Source organism: Antennarius striatus, chromosome 10 (assembly GCF_040054535.1).
Source record: "Antennarius striatus isolate MH-2024 chromosome 10, ASM4005453v1, whole genome shotgun sequence".
NCBI lineage: Eukaryota > Metazoa > Chordata > Actinopteri > Lophiiformes > Antennariidae > Antennarius > Antennarius striatus.
This window is the reverse complement of record NC_090785.1, coordinates 8,140,281-8,159,514: the sequence shown is the minus strand read 5'-3', so window position 1 is coordinate 8,159,514 and position 19,234 is coordinate 8,140,281. Positions and strand designations below refer to the sequence as shown.

The following is a 19,234-nucleotide window of genomic DNA, read 5'->3' as shown; positions in this document are numbered from 1 at the left end:
AACTGAAAATAGAGCTTTTCTGTGCAAGTATTTTAAAGGCAACACCTAAGTCTCCCATCTGAAACCCCAGCACCCATGAGACGTGTGTTTTGTTTGTGCCATAAATCCCACCACATGACAGATTTACCCTGGTATTTCTGATCCTTCGGAGTAGAAGCTTTGAGACACGACACATCCAGCTTGAAGGTATTTTTTAGCCAGAAAAATTGCAAGCTGTCAGACAAACTCGACATTAAGCAGTGTGACTTTTTACACGACTGTACTTGTACACTTAGACGTGTAAAACATCGTCTAAGTGTACAACAGCCAATGGGCACTAGTCCATCTATCCCAATGATGGACTTGTGCATATTGAAGCTTTAAATTAGCATATATTCAGACAACACTGCACTATAATTCGAGTGGGCGGCAATTCTGGTGAAACAGAAGCAAAGGTAATAATTATTGAGCAGCTGCCTCAGATGTAGAGGCCCAGAGGTGAGAGTGTTCGACGTCTCAAAAGGCCAATGAACATGAGGCATCTACAGATTGTGTTAAAGACTGACTACACCTGTGATAATGCTACGGGCTATGCAGCTGGTGGATTATTAAAGGCTCCATTTCTCCAGCCCATGTTAACCTTCCTGTGACTACCACGACCAGAACCTCAGAAGAGAACATTTCTCTCATTACATTTGAGCTTCCTGGGGAGGGATTCCAAAACTGCATTCTACGTGGAGGACATCTGATGGCTGGTGGAGGGAACACAGTTCAAGTTTGATATCTCACTGAAACCATCTGTCTTCCCTGGCCCAGATGTCTATGTTGTCGTCTTCAAACGAACGGCCCTTGTCCTTGAGATGCAAATGGATTGTTGAGTCCTGCCCCCCAGGTGTTTCCTCTCCTGTGTTGCGCTATGCACTTATGGAGTGGTTGTTTTGTCTCTCCAATGCACAAGTCAGGGCAGTCCTCCCTGAACTGGTCTGCACATAGCAAACCACTTTTATGTCTGGGTGTCTTGTTCTGAGTGAAACAGCCTCTTTCTCTGGGTTTTGGTGTGCTTAAAGTGGACTGGGAATGTTTATATTCAAGATCATTTCAGTTTGTCTGATAGCCCCCAACCCATGTGGAATGATGACGTCTTTCTATTGGCCTTCCCTCTCTCTGTGGGTCATTTTCAGTCTGGTGGATTACACAACAACCTACAACGAAAACCTTCTGCAAATGTACAGCTACCAAACCGTCCCCCAGGATTTTTTTATTTCACAATTTACCTGCAATGGTTCATAACAATCACGACATGAAATCTTAGATGTCTGAATACCTTTCCCTCTGATCTACAACAAAAAAACAAAGAAAACTCCCAGCATGAAGAGTGAGCTGTGTGCTGCTGATACTGGCGTGAAATGAGAGGTGCACAGCAAAGCTATTCAAAGCTTTCATCTGAGCCAGAAGTGTGTCAGAAGGAGTGACAGACAGCGAGTTCTTGGGGTTCCAGAGGAGTACCGTGGGCCCTCCCTTCCTTCTGCTTCCCCCCCTCCACTCCTCCGTCTCAAAGCACTCTATTCTCCTATGATCAAATTCAAGCAAAAAAGAATGCCGGGCTATTTTTAGCAGCGTGGTGCTTTTTTATCTGTGTCTATTTGTGGCACTCCGAAGCACAGGGCTTCCTGGCTGCTGACGTCAGCAGTGCAGTTCCGCAGAGATGGGTGGAATATGAGAGCAAAAAGGGAGGAAGACAGGCAGACAGAAAGAGAGCTAGTGACAAAGAGAGACAGGGGGTGGGGGGCGCAAGGGAGGGGAGGACAGAGTTGAACGATGCATGACATAGTTTTGCATTTTCTCAAAGCCTCTCAGGATGAGCGAGAAGGTTTCAATCTGCAAGATGTGAGCGCACAATTAGTTAATATGGAGTGTTCGTGCTTCTCGCCTCTCATCCTCCTCCTCTGACATAATAGTGAGCTGCGTGGGGAAAACCGAGTGGTTAGGATAAGGAGCCCCTCTAGAGAAGTTGGATTAGTGGAGAAATGCCAGCGATGATGCAGCTTGGGGTAAACACCATCAGTAAACCCAGGACACCCACTGAGTCGCATGCCGCACACACAGAAATACAAGCATACAAACGATGTATTACCACACAACCAAACGTTTTGGGATGCACACATCGTACTCTGATAATCCCTACGTGTCTGGGTGAGTGATGCAAACAAGCACCCACGTAAGTGTACCGCATTAGCGGAAGATAATTTCACACATTCGCTCTGAACTGTGATAGTTCAGCAGCTTTATCATTGCTGAGGATGTATGCATAAATCAGACAGAGTGGGGAGAGAAAAAAGGCCCGAGTTTTGACTGTAAACAAACTTAACACTGCTACTGGTTCACGTTTGATTTGGGAATGATGTCGCAGGAGTGTGACACCAGTATTTCTCTACTGAGTTACTGCAAGGCTTTTGAGAAAAGTCAGTCTCTGTGCTCATTGTTCATTACTTTTTTTGGGGGAAAAAAAAAAGTTTGTCACCTCCTTTTTTAGTTCCCCACACCAGTGATAAACTATCAAGGACACTATCAAGGACACAGAGAAAAGAGTGAGGAAGGAAGATGAAACAAGGTCACGTAGAGCAGAGAACAAAGAGATATGGATGTTAGACAATGAATCCACTGGTTTCCAGTTTTGAAAACAGAAGCAAAAACAATTCTTTCTTTTCAGAGAACAGAAGCAACTTTATCTGTGTTGGGGTTGCATACCTCTGCTAAGACTTGAAAATCCTGCTAATGGCGGTTAAGCTTGCCTGACCCCTGCCACACCCCTCCACAAAGTTTCATGGAATTCAGCCTAAAGGTTTTTGCATAATGAATGAAAATGTAGAAAAGACCACATGCAAAAATACACAAATTCTCCTTTTTCATCCAGGGTTACATCCAAACCACGAAGCACAGACTTTAGGCGAGGTGGAAGAGATGCATTAACCCAGATATGTTGGCGACAGGGTTAAACCTTTCTTACACTGTCACACACATGCAAGCCCTATTTTATGAGTCGCATAAAAATTTGTATTTAACAATGGTGAACATGTTATCTTTGTTTGAGTTAACTGACAAAGCTTGTCCTTACCTGCACCAGAAAGATTATGAGGAAGTAGAAATTGGCAATTCTTCGAAACTGTTCAAACAGGTTCTTTGGTAGAAAGTTCCATACTGTATACTGCGGAGCAGAAGAGAAACACAGACTTGTAAATCAGATTGTTTGTCACAGCTTTGTTCTGTGTAATTCTCCCATCAAAGAATTGTGTTTTCATGTGAATTTAGGAAGGTTAAAGAAAGAATTGGCCAAGAGGAGAGATATTAAATATGCATTCAATACTCCATCTCTTGCGTGCGTATTCAGTCTGAAGCAACTTCAACAGCTCGGAGTCTCTGTTCTTTCTGTTTCCTGGGGAAGCAGCTCTTAAGGGACCGCAGGTATTACAGCGATTCAGATTAGCAATTTATCTCCTTAATGTGTCATCAATTTAATGCAGAGTCAATTAATTTTCAGGTTAGTCCCTATTTCTGTGTATTGTTTTTTTTTTTAAGTGGTCGTGTCGGCTGATATAACCTAGACTGACGTGATGGTTTTATCTATTTAAAGAGAGACATCTCAATAATACCCTGATGTTAACTTTGTGCCAAATAATACATTTAAAAAAATAAATAAAACACAAATGCACACACGCACACAGAAAGTGCAATAAGGCACTGTTTTATGAAGGCGAATGTCTGCATGGGGATGGTGTGGAAATGCAGTGGAAGCAAAACGGCCCATCTCATTTTGCCAGAGAGAAAGAGAGTTAAAGTAATGAGAAAGAGGAGGTGGGGAAGGGTGAGGGAGGGGTGAGGGCAGCCTGAGTGTGATGGTGCTGTAGCAAAAAAAAAAAAAAAAAAAAAAGGAAAAAGAGAGGGAATTGGAGATTGGTCATTGCAGAGGGCAAAAGCAACAGGATGATGGAGAGCGGAGTCATGGGGGAGAATAAACACCGCAGCCGGGGTAATTAAAGGCCGTTTCCCCTAACGTACTGGCAGCAGCCAATTGATCAGCCCCTCCCTCACAAGGACCTTCTGCACCACCATAAATCCCACCATCGTCTTACTCCCACACCTCTTCTTTCTTTTCACTCTCACCCTTCATATTCTACCGCCAGCCTGCAGCTGACACCGGATTGAGCTTCATTTTGCATTCCAATAGTTAAATAAGAAAAGGCCTAAAGAGAGGTGTAGCACAACTTGTGGAGGAGACGAAAGCAAATTTAATTGGGGGGGGCCTGGGGCCCCTTGGATATGCATGTGGGTAAATGTCTTACCTTGGAGGAAACGATTCTGTTATCACAGAACTTGGGTGGTATGAACGCCTCACTGGCAGAACGTGAACCAACATAGATGGTCCTGCTGTCCACTCTTCTCTCCTCACCACCAAGCTGGACGATGGCACAGAATAGGACAAGTGGAGAAATGAAGGTAGAGATAAAGAAGGGAAGGAAAAGACAGGATGTTAGTCACTTCTCTTCTTCCACAGAGGTTGGACAAATTACGATGTAGGACATATGACATCAGAATGACAACAAAATCTGATCATTTCATCTGAAGGAAGGCTAGTGGAGCAGCACATCCACAAAGATTGAACAATTTCCTGTTCAAAGTCAGATGTGGCTCAAATCTACCAACAAGTTAAGAAGAAACGGGTCAGATTTTTAATAATAGTGCAGGAAACGTGAAAATATTTCAACTGGAAAACTGTTAAGCATGAGACAATAACTCAGTGAGGGGACACAACAGACTTCACAAACGGTTTATTTGTGAGGTCTGTTGTGTCATTTTTTTCTACCCCAGGTGAATTCATCAATGATAAATGGGTAATAACTGTGGGCAGCAGATGCTGTGCCGAGACTTATGCGGCGAGCAGCCTTGTGGCGATGCAGATGGCAGACAGATATGAGCATACACACAAGCCCGATGTCTGGAAGAGGACTGACTTCGAGAAATGGGTGAGACACCACAGACATGCTGGACTTCCCTAAACATGAGGTGACCGAGGCATTCCTCTTCCATAAAAGGAAAACAGGGTGAATCACAAAGCACTGAAGGGAAGCCAGGTTGTTGTCTCAATTTCACTTCAAGGGATGTTTTTAAGTTGTTTTTTTTAACATGTCACTGTGGTATAAATAATAAAAATGGTGAATCCCAAACTGTGTGGAAGAGATTGGGATCATCCTTTCATGTGAAATTCAGGTGTCGTATAGGCTTGTGAAGATTTTGAAGACCCTGAAAGTAGTACCTGACTAGTGCATAACTTTGATCTTTCAGAGTAGGTCAAAGCTATGCAGTAGTTTTGACCTTAGATCAAAGCTAATGGATAGGCAGATCGTGGTCTTACTCACACTGGCTTTCTCCCTCATCTTTCTATCTTATCCGGTTCCTGAGTGTGCAAAGGTTGAAATTTGACCTAGTTTTTTCAAGGTCAAGGTCATCATCTCATTTCCATCCCCGTTGCCACCCGAGTAATGTGCTTTTTGTTTCATCTTTCTATCTGCCACCGTTACGAAGATATTTGGTGGACTAAATGACAGACAGACGGATTGGCACACGAACACTGACAATTACAATACATCACCGCTTTGAAGCGGCATGTAACAAAGATTGTATCCTGGAATCAAGGCAAACAACATGATTGGCATAAATGTCTTATCCTGGAACATGTGAATTACAGCAACTTGAACAAGAAGATGCAAAAAAAAATCTGTTCTGATCACTTACACGGAATAATGGAAACTTAAAGGTCTCATTCATTTGTGGAAACACAAAACAGGCTTGGAATATCTCCAGCTACACAATAAATTGCTTCTCATTTACAGCCTCAGAACACAAAGTGCAAAATCCTCAGATTCATTTTGACATATCTCCTTGTTGAGATGAGGAGCCAGCAGGCTTACATAGTGTTCCCTTATGCATGAGCAGCAATGTTCACACCTCAGTATGGATGTCAAATCTACCATCCCCGACTCGCTGGGCACTCATGACACCTCTCCAGCAGGACCAGGAAGATCTGGCTACCAGATGGATGAAAAGAGAGGGAGAGCCGGAGGAAGAAAGACAGAGAAATGACATAACAAGACTCAAGGACACAAGGAAACCCAGGTTTTCTACACCAAACATCATCCAGGGCCCGAGAGGAGACGTGAGCCAAGAGCACCCCGATGAGCTACATTGTTCACAAATTAGAATGAGATGCAGTGAAAATGTCATCTATAATTACAATAACGGTATTCTATTGCAGGGTTTTTTTTCAAACCCCTGTTCTAAAATTAGAAAGGACTAGTCATATAAAACACAATGCAAGTAAGGAAAACTTTACCAAGCAAATTAGCTTCTAGGAGAAGGAAAAAGCTGGCTTGCACTTCAGGTTATTAGCAAGGTAACAGTATTAGCTGTAATGACAACACACATGGTCACAGGGCCAGCAGTGAAAAAGCAACATCACTAACAGGATGGCGACTAATGGCTGCTGAAACCCTGATGGAACAATGCATCTCGCAGATGAACATGGGACATTTCTTTCACAAATGGGCTTTGTCCATATTTGAGTTGTTAATCTTATTTTTTTTTGGTAATTGAGTCCAACAACTATTTACAGAACGCCGGCTGTAGCCTAGAAGTCAGTGAGAAAGTGCAGCAAATGGAAATACTTGGTAGTAGTCAACAAACAAAAAGCACATTGGGTTTATCAATTTAATTCTTCAGAATCATTTTTGCTCTCCTGACTGCGGGTCCACAGATCACGGTGTATGACCCTCAGGTGACTATAATTCAACCCACAATAAAACAACAGAGCCACTTTTGTCACTGACAGATATGTTGCCATTCATGGTCTGTAAGTCATTCAGAGAACATCCAGTTAGGGCCTCTGGCTCCAGAAGTCCTAACTGGATGTCTTCAAGCGTGTCTTCAAGCGTGTTTTAATGCACATGCCTTCAATTTTCATCAATGTGTAACTGAAGCGTGACAGCTCCCGTGTGCATCCCCAGAAGAGGAGTGTTAGATGTTCAACAAGTTAATCCCAGGGGCTTCTTTCAGAAAACAGTAAATACAGAAGATGAAGCATGACATTAGTAAGCAGTAGTAACAAGAACACAAAGCAATGATATACAAAACTGATTTCTTTTTCCAGCAAGTGCAGATAACGAATAAGTACAGTGACTTGTTTGGCCAGTCGTATTCACTCTCTTCTGTGTTTATCATAAGACTCCAAATCACTGTATAGGAATTTAGATTGACTGGGCCTGATGGGCATCCTGCACCCCACATAGTGTATGTGGCTCCCCACAGCAAATATCTGAGAAGGATTTTACAGCCCAGTAGTACTGATGCTGTAACAAGTGGCAAAAAAGTGCTCAAGCAAATTAAAGACAACGACCCCCAGAACAAATCCAGCAGGACAATGACTGTTCTGTCTGCTGCTGCAATTTTGTAAGTTGAGTACAGAAGAAAGGAAAACACCAAGATCATCGGGAAAGGAATGCAGGAGTTGTTCCATTAAGCTTCACATAATTCCACTCAGAAAACATACTTAAAACACATTTGATGTGGTTTATTAAAATGAAGAAGCTTTTACTGTCATCATACATAGTACAATGAAATTGCAAGGTTAGAATGGAGACTTAGTCCTGACTTGCTGCACCCTTTGTGTGCCGCAACTACAGGCCAATGTAACCTAATATTCCTTAAAAGCATGTTTTCTCCTCATGTATATGAGGCTTTTTTACTGCATGTGTGTGTAGAAAGTGTCTCAATCCTTTATCATATTTAACTACTTAAGCTTGGCCCCAACCTCTCCTGATCTGTGATACTCGCTTTTATTGCGCTGCTTTCAGCTTCAGCAGATTCATCGCAGGTCAACCTTATCTGGTGCTATCTCTACCACTATCAGCACATTAGAGCAGGCCCGGTCCTGAACATTACATGGAATTCTGAGAGCAATGGAATGCATAAATGTCTAAAACTGTTGGTGACAAAAGCTAAAACGTCCCAACTCCAACAGGAAGCGGTCATTACGACAGGCAGATGAGTGGTTGATGAATATTTGAATATGAGGGGAGAGATGTACACGTTGAGTCGGCACAGTTAGTCGCTGCAGAACTTCATTTTCTCCATCTTTCTGGTTTATTCCTCACGCTGTGTTATCTTTGGAAGAAAATATGACAGACATGTTCCATGTGGAGCGAAGTCTAAACATGGTGCTGCAATAACAACTTAAACATTGACCCGTTTGTGGCATTTGATTTGCACCAATAAGTTCTGAAAATGCGCTGGTGTGTCTAATTTCACTAGAAAGGATGCTTTGTTTAATTTGTGCACAACTGTTATTTAATTAAAGCCATTACAAAATGTTTTAAGTTCATTTAGTACAATTTATTATAAGTTTTTCCCCCAAAGTGGACGTGTGCAGTTTTCAGATTTATTTCATTTTTCTTTCCTATAAATTATGTAGCTGCATCTAAACAAAACCTGTTCAACCATAAAACCGCAATCTGTTTTAACTTCTTTATGGGTCATTATAACCACTACTACTCTTATAATAATAAAATACCATGACAATGTCATACCACTGCAGCCCTAATCAGGAGCCGCTATTGTCTGTTTGCACACAGAGATGAATGGTTCCATAGTTTAGTCCAACCCTGAGGAGCTGGTGTGGATCGGCAAAGACTCATTGTTCTCCTAACATCCCAGCAGCTGTAGGGGACACAGACTGTGCTGTACCATAGGCTGGTACTGGCCTACATTACATTGTGTTCCTTGACAACGGAGAGGAAGGGAGACTCATTCAGATCTCACACAGGGAGCTCGGCTCAATCATCCGATCACCTGAAAAACCCCCTCAGATAAAACGTTGACTAGACTTAAAAACACCCATCATCGACTGACAGGCTTTGAATTCTCTAAAAATTGGACGTTATTTTAAGTCGATGTAAATCACACAGCAAGGTCTTCGCCACATGTGAAAAATGATCTGCTCAAATTTCTATCTGTGAACGACATGAACACAAACTTAGCAAATCATCAATGTAGACAGATGAGTCACACTGTTTGTTCATCAAAGCAGAACCACACACAGACTAAATGAAGACAAAAAAGGAATGTGGCTTCACACCACAACAAACCTCAGAGCAAGTTTTACATGTTATTTTTCCAACCATCTGATGAACTTTAAGCATTCATTTACTGACACTTCGGTTTTGAGATTATATGTTACTCCACTTTTTTTTTTCTTTTTTTAGCTTGAACTTTGTACCCGTAACAATCTGTCCTCCAGAATATGACGAGAAATTAATGAAGAAAATACAAACTGGGTTCTAACGGAGGCCACCTCCACACGTTGCGTTTTAATGGCAGGAAAAGGGAGCGTGTTTTCAAGCGTGAGCAGCAGCCCAGTTCCACTTTAATCTATAATTAAAAACACTTTAAAGTAGTGTCGCCATAAAAGGAGTGCAACTTTTCCAGTCAAGTGCACAAATTCTGTTAGTCTGTGTGTGACAAATCACCAGATTCAGCTACTTAGATGGAGGCACTTGATCCAGCTTCTGTTTTTATGATGTGATTTAAACTGCACGCCATTGTAACGGCTTTCATTCCCACCAACCTGACCCCGATATCTGGTTTCACAGGAGCGCTATACCCTCATGAAGAAGGTATGGGGTGATGAGTGGCCCATCTAGGTTTATGTTTGAGTTACTGTTATTTGTGCTTCAATGCATGAGCATTAAAAACAGGAAGACGTACAGTTGGTACTGGATTTTAATTACATCCTTGAAGTAAACTGATATCTGTATGTTAGCCAAATGACATCCGACTCAGCAGTGGCCACAAACCTTGTCATGAAGCCAAAAGTTATCACAGCGCTTTTGGAGCATTTTGGCTTCAAGCCAGGCAGCAAGGAACAGGCGGCATATCTGGATGAGGCAGTACAGAAAACAGATAATCTTAAAACACTTCTTAGAATCACAGCTTTGAACCAGAATTTTTTCCCAATTAGTTTGTTTTATAACATTTCCGGTTTTACGTTCCACCCAAGAATTGATGAGTTCCCAAACCGGATAATAACGTTCCATGTAAATATAAATAAGTAGGTGGTTTCAGGACTTTTAAATTGGCAATAAAGGCAATAACTTTACATACTGTAGTTATGTACCTATAGTACAGACGACAGCGCTGATCCAGTTGGAACAGAGGATGGAGAATCAGAGGGAGATGGAAAAGCTGTGACAGTTTATGATGCAACTAAGTTTCCAAGCTTCCTAAGTTTCAAAGCTTAAATGTTTCAAAGCATCAAAGTTTCAGAGCGGAGACCGGGGAACTGAGCACTGAGTGAATGACAGGAAGTGGTGAGGTCAGATATTTTTTTCCAAGAAAGAAAAACATTACTATTATTCTGTTCCAGAACTTTAATATACATAAAGTTTTTGGTTTCGTTCCTGCCAAATACAAAGAAGTTTCTGGTTTTCGTCTTTGTTCCATGAACCGGTTCAAAGCCCAGCTTAGAATAAATCATCCTGGCGATTCTGCAGGATTTGGAAGCTACACACCCCCAATGGGAGGAACACCTACAACACCTGGCCAGCAGCGTTGGCTTGGAAGTGGAGTTAAAAAGAACCGCCATCCTGCAGTTATGTGCTGTTTTTTCACCATGATTAGAAATATATCCATACCACTACAGCCATAATGAGAGGAGGCGTGGGAAGGGTGTTATATCTTCCAACACTTAGGCAGTCCTAAACGAATACTTTAGAGCTGTAGCATGGCACAGAATACCTCTTGGCCAGCCTTTGCACATATAAGATGAGGGATGGAGTCTGAGCACCAGTCGCCTGGCAAGGATGCGTTGAGCTGAAAAAAAAAAGAGGAGCAATACGGGAGAAATCTAAATAAATGAAGCAAACTGAATTATTTAGCAATACAAACTGAGAATTCAATCTAGCTTTTAAAGGGGAAGTGGAAAACTGCCACAAAAGCCATCCATGGTTCTCTGAGATCCAACTAGGACCACCGTTCACGCTAACGCTAAACCACTGAAAGAACCCTGGACAAGTTCCAACCACTGGGTGGAGAAAAAATTGGTCCAGGCTTCAGATCAAACTCCTGGTTTCATCTCAGAACCGTGTTGTGCAGCTCTCTTCAGCAGCTCACTATCCCACAGCTCATTCCTTCATCCCTACACTTTATGTACTTATTATCTGGCTGTGTGTTGAAGATGAGCTTCTTTGGCTCACTTGGATGACTTTTCATTACTGGGCAGAATGTAGGAGACCAGGCGGAGAGAATGAGGAAGGAAGAGAAGGAAATCAGAGTAAGCAGTTCTTTTGGCACACCAGTTTGCATTGCATGACTAATGGCGGCGAAAACTGAGCGCAGATCTTATCACTGCACACCTCTCCAACTCAAACAAACCAGATAAAGTCAATGGCTGTACAAACTTGTATGGTCTGTGGGCTTGAGATGTGTTTTTTTTTGTTTTTGTTTTTTTTCAGAAAACGTTTTGACGACTCGTCGGTTATTAAATGCCCTCACTATGTTCTCAACAGGCGTTAATGATGCTTATAGATATTACCATACGAGCACAAGACAGACCTGAATGCAAAAAAAAAAACAACAAGTTGTGCATTCTGATAAATAGATAACAGAGCATAATAATACAGTCCTGTAAAAAACAAGATCTATTGGGCTTACACCACTTGGCATTAGAGTGCTTAAGATGCTGGAAGTTAAACCCAGTGTCTGAAATACTTGCAGATCAGGAGTTACTGTACTGCAGTCATTTAAAAAAACAAAAAAAAACTCTTGAAAGGCAGACCAAACATTAACTTCCATTAGAAAAATTAAGTTCATATATACAGACATTTGACAGTGTGTTTTTTTGTTGGTTAATATTTTTGCACATAATTAGATTAATGTGCACTGATGCCTCTCTGCAGCTGATTTCCTTCAGTGACTTTGTGCATGTTTTTTTTCATTCCAGTGGGTGCTGACCTGAGAAACAGGTTTTACAGAAGCCCAGAGGCTTCCAAACATATTTGACACGCAATCCCTCACGTATAACACCGTCTCCTGCCAGGTAAGGGTTTGCTTACTGATGCCTGGGTAACACTCGAGCAGTGTCAGATCCAAGACGGGACTACCTCGGTGTATCGGCCTGCAATGATTGAAGAGAGATGGAGATGAAGGCAGATGGACGGGTGAACGGGAGAAGCAGAATGTGCTGCACCCCAAGTCGGTTTATGTACATTAAAGTATGGCTCCAAATAAAAGCACTGTGTGTCATGGACAGAAATGTGTAAATGAATTTGATTTTTTATTTGTATACTTGACTTTACTAAATGGCATCATTAACATATTTCTGAATCAGAACAAAAAGGTCTGTAGGCTAGAATCTTCCCCTAAGTATCTGGACTGTTCTGCTGTGAGTTGCACAGTTTTTATGATTTGAGCCGTGGAGATATCAGCCTTCTCTCATATATATTGGAATGAGGAGACACTCCGCATCTTCACCTGTTTTCTTTCTACTGCAGTGCACCACATCTCTGAGGCTCACGCTCGTGACGGAGTTAACTAGCGTAAGTCTGCTAACCTCTCAACAGGGAATGAATTTACACTTTTTATGCTGATTTGTATGAAGAAACCATCCTAGTTCTGATTTAAAATAACTAATACCTGTCTGCTCACTTTGAATACTACATGCTGTTCAATTATAAAATATAAAACAGCTGAAAATATTTCAACATTTCAAGTCAAAATGGACTAAATGAAATTTATAAAGTAAAAGTATCAATATAAACCAAATATGTGCAGTACACACCACTGTAAGCACAGAAGACACGCATTGACTCTCATCACATGGGGGGGAACCCACAGATGGTGACTGCTGAAAGTTTGATGGAAATATTGATTTCTTCTTCTAGGAGAACTTAGCGTCTCCACACAGTTCCATAACAAATCGGGCCTGCTTTGCCGACTTTGGTATTACTCTGGTTGATCGTCCAGTCAGCTCAGCTGACCTAAACCTGCAAAACAATCTGCGGGGGATTTGTCTTAATATGATAATTACTGACACTCATCATCTGAAAATGGTGTTTTCTAATGCTGCCAGACGATATTCACTTTACTGTCACATCAAAAAAAACTGCAAATCCTCCCAAATGAGACAAATTTGGGGGGTTTTTTTGGCCTAAAAAAAAAAGTTTATCAAGTAAACCAGTAACTATTTGAGCGATTGTGCTCTATTACAATGCAATTACGTATCATATATATATATATATATATTTATTTTTGTGTGAGTGTTAACATTTCCCACTTTTGTACAGTGGGTGTGTGTCATTCCCATGGTTTCTTCTTCATTTGTAATTTCACTACTCAGGAGAGGGAGTATTTGTTCCAGTACTACAGCAGAATCGGAATGCAAATCAGAAACTTCACACTCGAGCCAGCGAGTGGGAGGAGGCCTACTGGTTACTATGGTCTGAAAAAAATAGCGAAGTGCTGCTTGTGTTTGGGGGGGTATTTTCAATATGTTGAGAGCTGCTGTTGCATTTATGACAAGGGCTCCTACCACGAATCACGTTTCCACCAGACTCCACCTCTTACAGATCACTCGGCTGTTTTCGAGGGCTTGTACAAACATCAAAGGCAAACTGAGATTTTTGCATTCCTGTCAGAGCATTTCAATCTCTGGAGCCTCTGCTGATGAAAACACACACACACACACACACACACAACCCCCCCCCCCATTCCCACAGCCATCTCTAATGATTTTCCAAATAAAGACTCAGGACTCCATTGGCACAGTGCATCACAGTGGGAGAGACCATGTTTTCTCTTGCTTCATGATACACATGTGAGCAAGTAGAGGGTGGTGTGATTTGGAGACGCAGAGCCTGAGCCATAGATAACGGCAATGCGTGCATCGACCGCAGTGTGGCTCGCTGCTCTGCACAAAATATTATTTACAGCTCACACCCAGAAGAAATTACAGCAGCTACCCTTCTCCAGAAGCAGGAAAACCAGCTGACATGGCAACACTTAAACAGACCAGGAGGACGGTCAGGCACTGTAATTATTATATTGCCTCCCTTTATTCTCCATCAGTATCTATACTGCTCACATAGCATGTGTGGGGGGGTTTCAACCCACTGGTGACAACAGGTTATGGCTGCATGACGGGATGATAAAGAGGCAGTAAAGGCTGTGCAGGATTTATAAACCCGGCCTTGCGTACTGCAATGTAGATCCTCTACTTTAAACTAGTACACTCGTGACTGATTAACATATGGGAAAGGTTGTGAAATGAGCGGATGAACTTTTAAAGGGTAAGCATTAAACTGACTGTTCGTGAAACGTGATATCAAAAGCAGTCATTGTGGCAAAATACCAACTCGTGATGTGAAACAAATCCAGCGGATGGATACAAAGACACCTGAAAACAGATTACGAAACAAACACGCATCCATCTAGTGAATGTCAAGCATTCACCAGAGTGTTGGCACGCTTCATCCGCAGTAACATGTCAATGGTTGTTCAAGCAATGTGCAAAGTGACATCATCGTCATCAAGCACTTTGCAAGAAATGAAACCACATGTGAATTCACACATTCATGCGGGCTGACTACACAGTGTGTGCACTGAGAGTGTATGCAGTGGGTGTTAAGGTAAGCTCGCTGCACCACGCACGATGTTCAGTTAGTGTGACTGAAAGACGAGTGAACAAACACCATCAACAAACAACACACAGACACCACCAGGATCACCGCCCACGTTGTCGTACTGAGAGGCAAAATGCAGATCATTCTCATTTTCAATGCGGTGGTTCGGGTTGTAAAAGGTGGATGTTAATGGAAAGACCAGATGCCATTAAAGACAGATCTATGACCCACTTGTTTCACCATGTCTAGATGAGCCACGGCTCAGAATACAAAAATATTAAAAGCTTTGGAAGTCAGCTGTTCAGGTAAAACAGCCAGGGTGATAACACACACACACACACACACACACACACACACACACACACACACACACACAATAAACACATCAGTTGAGCAAAAAACTGCATTGTGACACAAAAACAACAGTTAGAAAGACACAAACATCTCACCAAGTGAATCCCAAAACACACATCATATGTGAACACTTCGGTTTGAGATAAAGCAAATAAACATGTTTTCATTAAACATGCTATGTCGTTGATATCATTCATAGGCAACAATTAATCTGATTAGACACAATTGAGAGCGATGTAGAATTTTATGGATGCAAAATATTGTTTATCTTTATGTCTTTTCAAATTAATATCGAAACACTTTGAGTTATAATGTATTTAAAAGTTTTAAATGCATAAAAGAAATTTGAGAAAGCCATGGGGAAACGCAAATTGTGCAGCTGTTGCAATGATAGATCAAATTATATAAGGACTAGTTCGTAACATGTTTGTGAGATCACTTCAGCAGTAGGAAGTTTTCTCCAGTGCCTTTGTTTCCGCTGCTGTCCTCATGGCAACCTTGAATGCAACACACAAACTAATTCAGATGAACTAATTCATCTATAGATCAATGACACACACAGACCAATGGGTTTTGGCCTTGGTGGTGGAAAAATGGGGAAAATATGACATTCAAATTTCTTCAAGTGTCTCAACTTAAAGGTGGCAACTAAACCTGACATGACAATATCCATCTCTGTCTCAATGCGTTTGAACAGCGTTCAAATCTGCTTCATCAGACACACTGATGTGCATTCAGGTGCAGTAGGAAATGTCAGCTCTCCCGCCGTGATTGTTTTTTTTTTTTTTTTAAAACACGTCTTACTAACATACTTTAAGAGAAGCGCATGTTCTTGATGGTAAAGCTGTCAAACATTTCTCATTATGTTGACCGGCAATACAAAATCAAAAAAGGAATCTGACATATTTGGCATTATCGTAATGCTTGAACGGGGGGAAGGGGTGGGGTGGGGTGGGGGGGTGAAAAGGGAAGGAAGCCTGCACGCCTTTGCCCCTTTAAATAGATGATGTATTTTTAGATTTGGGGACCCCAGAGAGCCCCAGCTCTTATCTCCGGGGTAGGTTTTAGCTTGAACTTGTACGATTCACAGGTGTGTTCATGTGTGTGACACTGCTCAGATTGTTCACACGGTTAATTCAGTATTTCCTGAATGTAACACGAGGTGTGTAGTTTAATGACCGCGTTAGCTAACATCAGGCATCTGTCGTGACTTCCTGGCTGGTTAGAACTTAACCAAAAGATTTTATTTTTTTTTAATTAAAAAAAAAAAAGGAGATAGCTAACTGATTATAAAAGTGAGGCAACAGCTGTTTCGTGTAGTGGAGTAACAGTTTGATAGAAGACATACAGTTGACTCCTATAAGTAGGGGAAAGAAAAAACAAAAAAAAGCGAATGCCAGCTCACATTCTTCCAGGGCGGAATCACGGCAGCTGAGAGCGTTAGCAGGAGGCTGTCATGGGCTAACAGTGAGTGTGCTGCCGCCGCCAGAATCACATACCCATCGGTTGAGTCTTCTCCGAAGCATCCTCTTGTTTATCTTCTGGGATTTGGGGCTCACTAGTGAACTCTGGTGATCAACACGGACGGCGTCCGGGTTCTGCTTCAGCTCCTCCGGTGGGATAACTTCACATGTACGTTAGTTGACCTCCTGGCTCCTTTAGCTATCTACTCTCTACTCTAACATTAGTTCTAGCTATATGAAATGCCGCGGCGATGCTACATCGTTTCCATTTTTCTTGATTCCGGTATCTCCGCACCATTCGCATTCTCACCTCCCCCTGAATGTGTTCCGCTTTGCGGGTGGACTAGTCGCGCTTCCCGTTCTTCAAGACTGAATCAGCCGCTGACATTTCGCCCTGCGCCCTGTTGCTGACACTCGGATCGAGCATCTGTCGCTGCCGAGTCTCGTTTCCTCGCTTCACGACACAAAAACACCCAAAACTTTACTTCTTATCAATCCCTATTCACGGGTCGCCTCGCATCCCTGTCAAACATTTTTTTCTTTTTTTTTTACTACAGCAACCGCCAGACGTTCCCACGTTCATAGGCTCCACCCGGCAGAAGGTGCGGCGACTTTCGCTCGCGGTGAATTGTGGGTAATGTGGTTTAAATTGGAAACCACAAATTTCGCCTTATTTCCCCCAATATGCCGTTTGAAAAGATTTGAGAGAGGTGGACGTCTATGATAACGCCTCATTTGAATTTCCTCTCCACGGCAACGATAAAAGAAGGGATTTCCTCTTTTTATTGTAGGAGCAGTCGAGATGTCACAACTGGATCACACCCCTGCAGAATCCAAGTGTATTTGCATTAATGCACACCCCTTTCAGTTTAGCAATACATATCAAAATTTTGACCTGGAGACATGTTTTTCCTCATGAATATACTTATTCTTTAATCTGGTTGTAATGACAGTGTAGTAATAGCTGAAAAAAAAATCTGTCACTAACTATCCATATATACAGTATATATTATACAGTATATATACAGTGTGTGTGTGTGTGTGTGTGTGTGTGTGTGTGTGTGTGTGTGTGTGTGTGTGTGTGTGTGTGTGTGTGTGTGTGTGTGTGTGTGTGTGTGTGTGTGTGTGTGTAAATACATGTATGTATCTGTACGGAAAATTTTCCTAAAGTGTTTTCTTGTTTTCCTTTCGGCTTTTCCCTTCAGAGGTAGCCACAGCGAATCAGTTCATGTCCTCCCTCACTACATCCATAAACCTCCGCTTTGGTCTAACATGTGCTGTCCCTCTGATGTACTCATTCCTGATCCTGTCCTTCCTGGTCACTCCTAGAGAGAACCTCAGCATCTTCATCTCTGCTACCTCCAGCTCTGTCTCCTGTCTTTTCCTCAGTGACACTGTCTCTAGACCAAACAACATCGCTGGTCTCACCACAGTTTTGTACACCTTTCCTTTCATTTTAGCTGAAACTCTTCTATCACACATCACACCTGACACTTTCCTCCACCCGTTCCATCCTGTCTGGACACGCTTCTTCACCTCTTTTCCACACTCTCCATTGCTCTGGACTGTTGACCCTAAGTACTTAAAATCCTCCACCTTCTTGATCTCTTCTCCCTGTAACCTCACTCTTCCACTTGGGTCCCTCTCATTCACACACATGTTCTCTGTCTTACTGCGGCTAACCTTCATTCCTCTCCTTTCCAGGATAAACCTCCACCTCTCTAGCTTCTCCTCCACCTGTTCCCTGCTCTCACTACAGATCACAATGTCATCTGCAAACATCATAGTCCATGGAGATTCCTGTCTAACCTCGTCTGTCAGCCTGTCCATCACCATAGCGAACAAGAAGGGGCTCAGAGCTGATCCCTGATGCAGTCCCACCTCCACCTTGAACTCCTCTGTCACACCTACAGCACACCTCACCACTGTCTTACAGTCCTCATACATGTCCTGCACCGCTCTAACATACTTCTCTGCCACTCCAGACTTCCTCATACACACAGTTCCTCTCTGGACACCCTGTCGTAAGCTTTCTCCAGATCTACAAAAACACAATGCAGCTCCCTCTGGCCTTCTCTGTACTTCTCTATCAACATCCTCAAAGCAAATACTCCATCTGTAGTACTCTTTTTTGGCATGAAACCACACTGCTGCTCACAAATGTTCACTTCTGCCCTTAGTCTAGCTTCCACTACTCTTTCCCATAACTTCATTGTATGGCTAATCAGCTTTATTCCTCTGTAGTTGCCACAACTCTGCACATCTCCCTTGTTCTTAAAAATGGCCACCAGCACACTTCTCCTCCATTCCTCAGGCATCTTCTCACTATCTAAGATCCTGTTGAACAACCCAGTCAGAAACTCTACTGCCACCTCTCCTAGACACTTCCAAACCTCTTCAGGTATATCATCAGGACCGACTGCCTTTCCACTCTTCATCTTCCTCACCACCAGAGTCATCCTACACACCACCATCCTATGCTGTTTGGCTACACTCTCACCTACCACTACTTTGCAGTCACTGATCTCCTTCAGGTTATACCATCTACACAAGATGTAGTCTACCTGTGTGCTCCTACCTCCACTCTTATAGGTCACCCTATGTTCCTGCCTCTTCTGGAAGAAAGTATTCACTACAGCCATTTCCATCCTTTTTGCAAAGTCAACTACCATCTGTCCTTCTGCGTTCCTCTCCTGGATACCAAACCTGCCCATC

At 42.4% G+C, this 19,234-nt stretch overlaps 1 protein-coding gene across 6 annotated transcripts in view; it reads right to left on the bottom strand.

Annotated features, from left to right (window-relative positions):
* atp11c (ATPase phospholipid transporting 11C) overlaps positions 1-17,389 on the bottom strand; it is a 37,465-nt gene extending 20,076 nt beyond the window's left edge. For 3 of the 6 annotated variants that reach the window (XM_068324958.1, XM_068324961.1, XM_068324963.1), the window contains exons 1-3: positions 16,556-17,388; positions 4,320-4,433; positions 3,095-3,184 (exon numbers count right to left, since the gene is read on the bottom strand). In XM_068324958.1, the coding sequence (XP_068181059.1) occupies positions 3,095-3,184; positions 4,320-4,433; positions 16,556-16,582 (231 nt within the window). In that variant the 5' untranslated portion in view covers positions 16,583-17,388. Of the gene's footprint in view, positions 1-3,094; positions 3,185-4,319; positions 4,434-16,555 lie in introns of all 6 variants that reach the window. The other 3 variants (XM_068324959.1, XM_068324960.1, XM_068324957.1) reach the window with 2 other exon arrangements.
* Between the last annotated feature and the right edge of the window lie 1,845 nt (positions 17,390-19,234).